At 45.5% G+C, this 9,766-nt stretch overlaps 1 protein-coding gene across 1 annotated transcript in view; it reads right to left on the reverse strand.

Moving 5' to 3' along the window:
- Positions 1-8,301, reverse strand: part of LOC118771879 (copine-8) — a 77,857-nt gene extending 69,556 nt beyond the window's left edge. Inside the window, exon 1 of the mRNA XM_036520013.1 lies at positions 8,061-8,301. Within this exon, the coding sequence (XP_036375906.1) occupies positions 8,061-8,158 (98 nt within the window). The 5' untranslated portion in view covers positions 8,159-8,301. The remainder of the gene's footprint in view (positions 1-8,060) is intronic.
- Positions 8,302-9,766: the final 1,465 nt, after the last annotated feature.

Below are 9,766 nucleotides of genomic sequence, written 5' to 3' on the forward strand. Positions count from 1 at the left end.
CTTTCGTGCTTTCTCTCCTCTCCAATTGACCTGACACTCAACAGGCGCGCTTCTCGGTTCAATACACACAGACACACTTGTCATCCCCCCCCCCCCAAGAGAAGCCATTATGAGCCTCTTTATGGGCCTAAAGGTCAATTGTATAGGTTACCGCGTCCAATAGGCAGAATGGATGAGAGCGGAGGAGCAGACTTCTGGCGGTGCCGCTCTCCGACCCCGTGATGTGACCGCTCTTCATCTCCGCAGGTCATTTCATATCTCCACTTATCAGACAATAATTCCCACAATCTTCTCAAAATGTGACAGAGAGAAATCACTCCGCAATTTCTGCTTGCCGCTCCCTCCCCCCCTTTTTTTTTTTTTTGAAGGGGGGGGGGGGGGGGGGTCAGAGATCAATGGAGTTTCACCATGCTCTCTCTCTCTCTCTCGCTCTTTCTTCCCCCCCCGCCCCAGCCCACACAGACTCCCTGCGAAAAATAAACCTAACGCTGCATTTTTGGCAGCCTGTTAAACAAGCGCATTCGTTGAGGAGCGTCCCTCACAGACTGGCTGCGTTGACTGTGTGTCCTGAAGGCAGCCCATTTGTATTCTGTGACAGTTTTAAAAGAAGAATTAAGTGGCGTCTTGGACTTGGAACTTTAGGGGAGAAAAAAAAAAAACATTACTTTTGACTTGGAACAAACATTTAATATTAATGCTGAATGTCCGACGAAAACAAATTGTTTTTGCTTCCTTTAAAAAAAGTCAATATGTATTTAAAGATGAACCCCAGGGCAAGTGTTCAGCTGGACTAAGAAAGAACACAATGACTCAACAGCCCTTTCAAGGCTGATTTATGAATGCTGGGATGCGTCCAAATGCGCACTTTCCCTGGGTTTCTTTATCACAATGAAACGCTCTTTTGTGACCCTCAGATTTAGCTAGGGTCAATATGCTCAATGTTTGAGGGGGACTGATTGTATCTGCGGCGTACGGGCGTCATCACGTGATCAGCTGTTTTGTTCAGGACGACCCCTGACCCCTGTGATGATATCAGCGTGATGGACAGGGCGAGCGACCCGCCGTGTACCGCATCACGGTAATGGCAGCACTCATTTCCCATGATGCCCTGAGAGTGAACAGGGCACCAGAGTCAACATGTGACGTGAGTCACCAAACAAGCGGGGTTTACCGCTCTCCTTTGTCGTGCTTGTCTCCGATCTACGCCACGTCAGACGGCAGGCAATTCAGGGAGGGCCTTTTATCTGCTTCATCCCTCTGAACACAGAGGGAAATGAGATACAATCTACACAAGGTAAAACCTCTCTAATCCCACCTCGTGCATTGCGGGATTGCTTCCCTACGCTCCTTCCTCGTCTAACCACAGAAACGGCTAGAGCCTCAACAAATCCCTTCCAATGCCGTGTATTATCCACACCGCTCCTCTGGCTGGGTGGTTAGTTGCTACACGTCATTTTATGCTACCAGACAGACTGCACCTGTTTGGTCAGAGGCAGGGTGTCCCTCTCAGCGCTGCCGTAACTCTGCACAGGGGGCATGTTCATTGTAATGGTCATGTGTCATGAGTCACACAAATGTGGCACCATTCAGAAGGCCTTTGCTGGGAAGCCCATTAGTTCTCACACATTCACAAGAAATCCCTCAGAGTTATTCCGATCGCGATAACAGGCAACAACATGAATCATTGGACAAAGCTCGGGATTTCGCAACAGGAAACTACAGCACGTCTTTTGTGGCAAGCATACAAACAACAGCTCTCCTCCACGGCGTACAAAAGCAAAATAAAAAGGTTTCTGACCAAAATATCTGCCAGGGAACGGGTTCATAAATCGGTTAAAATTATTCTACCTTCAAATGGTTTAAAAAAAAGAGTGTTCCTTAGTCCTTAGTTCCTTAGCAAGGGACGCCCTCTGTACACAAGACGGACAATGGGTTACCGAGGCTACCACACCACCGAAAACATAACATAGATCACCTCAGAAGCACACAAGGCCGCAGGGATGGCCGAGACCCAAACACATTAACTGTGGAGGGGGGGTAGAGGTTCACCAATCGAATGAATGACAGACTAAACAGCCTTCTACTCCTGTCCTCTGAATAACATCCTATCCCTGACACAGCCCCCTGTACAAGGGCCCTATTCAGAGAGCATCTTCTCCACACCCACACGAGAGAGAGAGAGAGGAGAGAGAGAGAAGGAGGGAGGAGGGAGAGAGAGAGGGGCCCCATCTGGATCCTTGACAACACTGCCCCTCTCCACCTCAATCACAGATGAAATGAGCCCTGCCGCGAACGCACCGGAACACCTGTGGAATAACTTATTCGCCACGGCCCCACACAGGAGCGACAGGTCGCATGCTGATAGGGGGATCACGCTGGCATGGGGACGGGAGGGGGTGGGGGGGGGGGGTTCTGGTGGGGTTGAGCTGGAGGTGAGAAACCTTCCACACTCGCGAATTTTGACACAAGAAGGACGAGTTCTCCCAGCTTCTGGGAGAGAGGAAAGATCACGTCAGGGAGATTCAGCTCACGTTACGTTATTGACTCGCTTTAATTGTTTCATATGGTTAGCCAACGTTCACCGAGGAAAAGTGCTCTGCTCAGGTGCACAACAGCTGAACACTGCTGGGCTAGGGGGCTACCGAAACGTTTCCTGTTGTCACACTGTCCTGGGAAAACAACTACTAGCATCAAATGCTGCTCTCGTCTTTGGTGGTCGGGTATAAAACTTCGCCATAGGCCCGAGCACATTTCACTAAATTATTAAATTATTTACACTGAGGCTTGACTAGCCTGGCACTAAAGAAAGATGAATCTGAACACATTTTTGTAAAGTTTTACTCTTAAATAGCTGCCAGTTCTGCCCGCTCATTTATCATGCTGAGAAGGCTGCTGTATACAGCACTGCAGTATAAATGCTGAGTGGACTGATGAACTCTCAAGCGCAAAGCAAGGTAGTTTGATGAAACTTGCTTCCTGTAAATTGTCAGGTAAACAAGTCATCTCTTCCTTGCAAAAAAAAAAAAAAAAATCGCAAAATGGCCGCACCAGTGGTGTTTCTTGTTTTTGTTTTTGGTATGTGATTATCCACTCTTTCATCTACTCCCAGCCGAATCTACACACAAAACCCCAACTCTTGCAATTCCCACACTCCCTCCCTCTGTTGTAACAGAATAGCAAGCGACTGCAGTGTAATTTCATCCCCCTTTCCCCCGCTGGTTACATGTGGCCATAAACATTAGCAATTCCATGCACCTCTCTCCCACCCTCAGCTGTTGAATCCAGTAGAAAACAAGTGCTGCTTTCAGCATTATTAGCCAAGGCAAATACAACATACACAAAAATACCACTGTTCCTACCAATAATTCACAGCCTGTGCAAAAGTTAATTGCATATTGCTGTTTACTATGATAAACAGAAAAAAATTAATTTATGCATGCATTTTTGACGGCATCTTGGTGAAAAATTATAAGAGCAATAATTACACCCAACCCTTGTCTCCCGCACAGGATTTGAACTTGCAACCCTACAGTTATGAGTCAAGTGTGCCGAGAGCTATTCCACATTGTAACCTACATTGCTGCCTGTGAGCTAAATGTCTGGGTTATGGCTGTGTGTCTCACACGTCACAGGCCACAACAAAGGAAAGAGGGCATAACAGCCATGCCTTGGGGTTTGATTTACTTCCTGTGCTGAAAGGCAGACCAGGCAGCTGTGCAGAGAACGGCTGTGTCTCATTGGCCACCAGCGGCAGTGCCTCCATGGCGACCTAATTTGATTTGGACTAATGCGCCCATTTCGGACTCAAATGTTGTCCCTTGAACCTCACAGCCACCTCCACGGGGAGGCACCGTGGACCTCCTCTGACTCCCCCACCCCATCTCATCCCACCACAAAACCAGCCCGCACCTGGACCCAGGTGTACCCACTCTCATGGCAACACACCCGTCCAACTAAAAACCCCCCCAAATCCTGTAACCAGCTCCCTATGCATTCCATTAGCGAACAGCTGTCTAATCTGTTACAGCCAAACCCCATTACAGCCAAGGGAGGCAGCATTAACAAGCTTCAAGAGGAGCAACACAGTGGCACTGATCCCAGAACCCTGGACTCAGATATACAGTATTCATCTAACCCCTGGCCACCACATCCTTTTCCTCCATAAATCCTTTTTTGCAATTGGCTTCATGGCACCGAAACAGGAACTCAAAGGGCATTTTTAATCATTACCATTTAGCTCTGCATTAAAGAATTTGCTCTAATTAATTAAAATGGAGTGCCTGGAATCAGCTGCTCTGAATGCCAGAGTTGACCGGGACTCCAGGTAGTGTTTAGCATTGGACTGCCTCAGCACTCTAATCATTCCCTTAAAGATGTCCCTCCATAGCTGCGCCTATAGTAACCTTCTCATGATAATCAATTCAGTGTCATTAAGCTGCCCTTACACTCCCACAAACCTCGCGGAAAGTTTTCAATTGGCCGCATTAAGTGTAAATTATCCTAAGAAAACATACGCCTAGTGTGCGCTTTTTAAATCCAACCAAACATTTCTCCTGGTCTTTATGTTCCCACAGACCGCAGGGATAACGTTGGTTTATATTCGTACAGACCCCAGGGAAAGTGCTTGTTTGGACATGTTTCAGTAAATATAAATCAACCTCGTTTCAGCCTCCCGCGTGTGCTTGGTATAGCCAGCTAGTTGCTTTCACGTGGGGATCATTATCAAATCTACTTCAGCTCAAATGTGCCCCAGCTCTAATTAGACACACATTCCACATCATAATTGGAGGACAATATAAGACAACTAGCTGATAATTTTTTTACAACAACAGAACAGCCCTGGGTTTCTTTTAATTGCACTTCAGCTAACCACCTCTACAGTGACAAGACAGTTTATCTTATCAGTAATAACAGTCTCTCACGCTCGCGCCTGCACTTTGCTGATAAAAGTGCTCAGAAAAGGTTACGTTGCCAGCTGGTTGTTGATTGGCATTTACAGAAGGGGGAACTCTGGGAATTCTGGCATTTCCTCCCGGTAAATAGACCAGCCTTGCTGCATCTCCGAGAGCCGGAGACACCTACACACTGTTCACGCAGACAGCCGGAGCAAAACACGACCACGGGCCAATGAATTCTTAAACCCCAGTCTGAAAAGAGCAAAGTGAGAAACAAATAATTACATATTCAATACTCGCCCCTCGAATAGTGCCGTGAATTATTTATGACCGATGACTGATTTATGACTCGGGTTTTCGCTAAAGACCACAGGAGAAAAATGGAATAACTTTCTACAGCGATACAGTTTGTCTCCAAAACAGAAGGGAAATTACACTTCCCCCCCACAGCCAACACAAAACACTTCAAGTGTTTGAAACCGCACTGTCAACAACTAAAGAATTGTAACTGGCCTGTCACAAACATGGTTAGGTGACATGATGTCTTTACGGGTCAAATAAACACACTGACTTTGAGTGGCTGTGTCACTGTCTGTCCAAATGAAATTCTCTTTTCCTCCACCTGAGTCGGCTTTTTACCACAGAGACTGGGTTATTGATTAGGGGCGATAGCCTGGGTCCCCAATCAATCACATTTGAGTCAGAGGAGCGTCTGTAACTTCATTTCGACAGCAGCCCATCAGCGGAAAGAGGATGCTCGCTGTCTGTTTGACACACCAGAAGAACAAGGTTCAAACTCTCTGGCATATTGGTTTCGCCCGCGATAAACTTCTCAGAATTTGAACAAAACAGGGCCTGCTGAGAATTTCGTCAATGTTTGAGTTTTTGCGCATTGACCGGCGGCACCCTGGGCAGCCCGGGCTAAGGTCACCGGCTAAGTAATCCCGTTCACTGACGGAATGCTCTCCGCTCAATGCCCCTGCTGTTTGACTAAGGATCGTGGGCCTTACATCATCAGAAGGCGCCCGCGCACTGGAACGCCATCACAAAGGATCCTTTTATGAGGCGCCACGGAAAAACACTGATACAATGAAACAAGGGTCCTTTTACAGTTTCAAAAGCATGCACCCCACTGTACATACAATGTTACATGGGTGATACTCCCTCAGGTTCATAACTGCAAACACTTATCGAGTACTATTAGGAGGACACGTGATTCATCAATGAAAAATTTACGGTCACTAAAGTTTATAATCATTAACTTAAAATGATTACACAGTATCAGTAACAAAAGCATAGCTGCGCACACACGCACACACACACACACACACAAACGGCTCCCTATTTTCCCCATGGAAAACATTTTACAGATGCTGTATGGTAACGCTCCACTCCGCTCTTTTTCTGTCTTTCACAGACCCCCAGACAGTGACCATGGTGACTAAGGAGGCTTCTATAACACAGGCTGACCACCTGACCGTAACCATAGTGACCGTGTACCCCTCTCACTCACTGTAACCATGGCGACTCTGTACCCCTCTTATAGGCTGGACCCCCTCACTGTAACCAGGGTGATTGTGTACCCCTCTTACAGGCAGACCCCCCATGCTGTAACCACGGCGCCTCCAGACCGCACATTCACACAGTGGGAATGTGAGGGAATCCCCAGAAATGCAAGTGTCCCGCCTTCTGCTCTCCCGATACCCCAACTACTCATCATGTACTAACTCTTCAAAGGCCAATAAATTACGCAAGAGAAGCGTTGTTTTTTCTACAAGATCAGGAAATGGATTCTCTATCAATGGGCATACGGTACATTGGACTGAGGCTCCATGACACATGCATTCCAACGTACTTAGCTGTCTGTATGGATAAGCAAAAATATTTTATGAGTAATCAGCTGCAATCAGTTGCAATCAATTTGGACCCGTAACGCTGCAACACACCAGCGTCTTGGCAGTGTGCTTGGCTGAAAATCCCACGGGGGAGCATCACCTCGCACTGGTCGTGGGGAGACCCGCGCGACCCGGGGGACTGGGGGGGGGGGCGCACGTGGCCGCGTGAGCCGAACACAGCTGATGCTCCCTCGTAATCTCGAGGGACATTACGATAAAACGCCCATGAATCATCGGAGCCTTCGCATTCTCTCTAGTTTACTGTCACATCGCATAAACACGCCATTTACACACCGCGCGGCAATAACCCCTGTCAGTGAGGGAGGAAAAATGCTACTCAGAATCGCCTCTGTCATCAGACCGTCAGCCAAAATACAATCTTACATGCACTTAATATTTATGTATATAATTATTTAAATATAGATCAAGAAATTGAACTTTGTAACCGGCAAGCTCAGTAAGTTCGATTAAGTTTCCACGCGGCAGTTAAAAATTACATGCTCTAAACGAATCAAGGCTGTCAAAGTGGAAATTCAGACAGCTGTTTATTTCTAAGAACAGCTCTTCCCAAAACGCGTTACAGATCAAATGTACCTTTATATACAGTTTGTGAAGTTTGCCTATTCGTCTGTCTTAGCCATTGTAATGCCATGAGATATTTTGAACAATAGTAATGCTTTTTGAGTAAACATAAAAATGATCAACATTCGCAGCTAAGGTTCCCAGACATTTAAACGGTGAGCATAATAATAGGAAATGTTACGCAATTCGGGACAATCCAGGGGAAAGTTGAGAAACACGATGTGCCCAGAAATATGAACAAAGAATTCCTGGTTAGTAACATGTTCATTCGGTTATAAGGAACTTACAACAGGTAGTTAAGGGCGCTCTAAAAACGAAAGCGTCACCCACGATTTCCCGTGACGAGTTTCGTATTTGTTGTATTTTGTTCGTTTTCCCGAGAAAGCAGAGGCAAACGCCCCCTTTATCTTGCCACAAGACTAAACCACCGCTCTGCCATGCTTGCTACCGAGCCCATTTCTAATGCAATTGATGTTTGTCATTTATGTGTTTATGACAAACATCTGTAGTGTTTGTTTTCGTAGGTATCCCCTTGCCAGAAAAGATTAAGGTTACAATTACGGAGTTTCGGAGTTAGACTACACTCTGTGCTAAGCGTGTTTCTGGGTAACAGCACGTACTCAGCTCCACCGTGGACGCAGTGACAGCGACTGGCCAAAAATAGGTTTAAATAGAGCCGTTTCCTTACCTGCACGACACTGTGATTTCAACTTTCGTGGCAGGGATATTGGCGCTGAGCGGGTCGAAGTCGCCTATGGACGCCATATTCAGGAAGCTGTTGTTCATCGTGCAGAATGGTTTTTTTTTTTTTCGTCCAGCCCCCAGTAAATTAGCGTCAAGAAGTTGGAGCTGCAGCGCGTACGGCCACTATTGCATGTGTGGAGGAGAGAGATTGCTGCGAAGCTAAGGAGCGGAGGGGGGTGATGTCACTTCATAACAAACCCAGCGTCACCGTCGCTCGCTGGACGGAGGAATGAAGTGATCAATCCGAGGGGGATTTCAGAGCCCAGGAACGACGAACGCTGGCTGAGTTTAGGCTGTTTTCATCATTATCAGCATAATCACCATTATTATTGCTGTCATTGTTCAGAGGAATCATTATAATAATCCAATTATAAATGCATCTCGCCATCACAAACTACTACTATTATTAAATGTTATGTTATGTATTTTTTTGTCAATCGTGCACTGTGTAGACCTTGAAAAAGTTAATTCAATCAAAGATAACTAATTAGTTGAACAAGACTTGTTCTTGACGAGAAAAAATATAAAACACACTCTGCCCCAAGAATAATTACAACGGTTAAATTACCGGGGTAGTGTAATAGCTATAATATATTTACATACGTTTCATTTTGAAATTAGCTGTTTCTAAATTGTTCGTACTGGAAGATTTGGAAAAATAAGTGAAAATAAAAATATTGTTAAAAGTGTTGTCCTGTTTACTGGGGTTTATTTACATCAAAAGTGTGCCAGAGTTGAGGAGAGTATAAATTGATTCCAACCGCTGGACGTCGCCCTTCCTTTTCTCAAAATAGAGGGGGCGGGAGAGACAGTTACTATTTGTTCAGATCAATTAATTTATTTTATTTTATTTACAAAATTTTCCAAAATAGCTTGAGTGAATAAGGTTTTATCTATCAATCTCTCATGTACACATTATACATCCTTTCTGGAATTTATGATGTTCACTGAATTCTGTGATATTCAGCACAGTTTTTATTAAACATATATAAATTACAAATGAACTAAATCAAATGTCCACATAGTTTCTCTTTATCCCTTCTTCTGTTCAAAGAACAATCTGGAAATTCAATTTCAGGTGCCAGTTTCTCGGCAGTGGACGTATGTTGTATCTTTCTGGACACATATTGTGGGTTAGGATGGCAGGCTATCTTTAGATGTTGACATTCAGATGATCCCGAAGCCGCAACTCAGCGTTACTTTGCGCGCTCCAGTCCTGGAAATCGCTCCCAATATAGCTGTAGCGCTGTTTTCCTTCTTCGCCTTTGTAAATGCCAGCCAAATGCATTGATTCGAACACATGTCAGCCTAGCATGCAATCCCATTCGGTCAAAAAGACGCTTTGTTAGAGATCAAAGAGGCGGTGGGCTAGGAGCGCTTCACAAAAGAGCAGAGCCCAGGCGTTCTCCATATGAGCGCGCTGATTCAATACGAGCCAATCAGACTGTACCTGATTTGAGGCTTCTCTAAATCCGGCTTGCCTGTCACAAGTTCGAAGATCAGAAATAATATCATGAATGCAATAATTATAAGAACTGATGCGGAGCCGGGTTTGCGGATGCATCAACATTGCAGTGACAGAAATTGACTTTGGCCCAAGCGTACACTAAAAAAGAATTATGACGTATCATATCATATTATCGTATTATC

The sequence above is a fragment of the Megalops cyprinoides genome, chromosome 25, assembly GCF_013368585.1.
Source record: "Megalops cyprinoides isolate fMegCyp1 chromosome 25, fMegCyp1.pri, whole genome shotgun sequence".
Classification (NCBI taxonomy): domain Eukaryota; kingdom Metazoa; phylum Chordata; class Actinopteri; order Elopiformes; family Megalopidae; genus Megalops; species Megalops cyprinoides.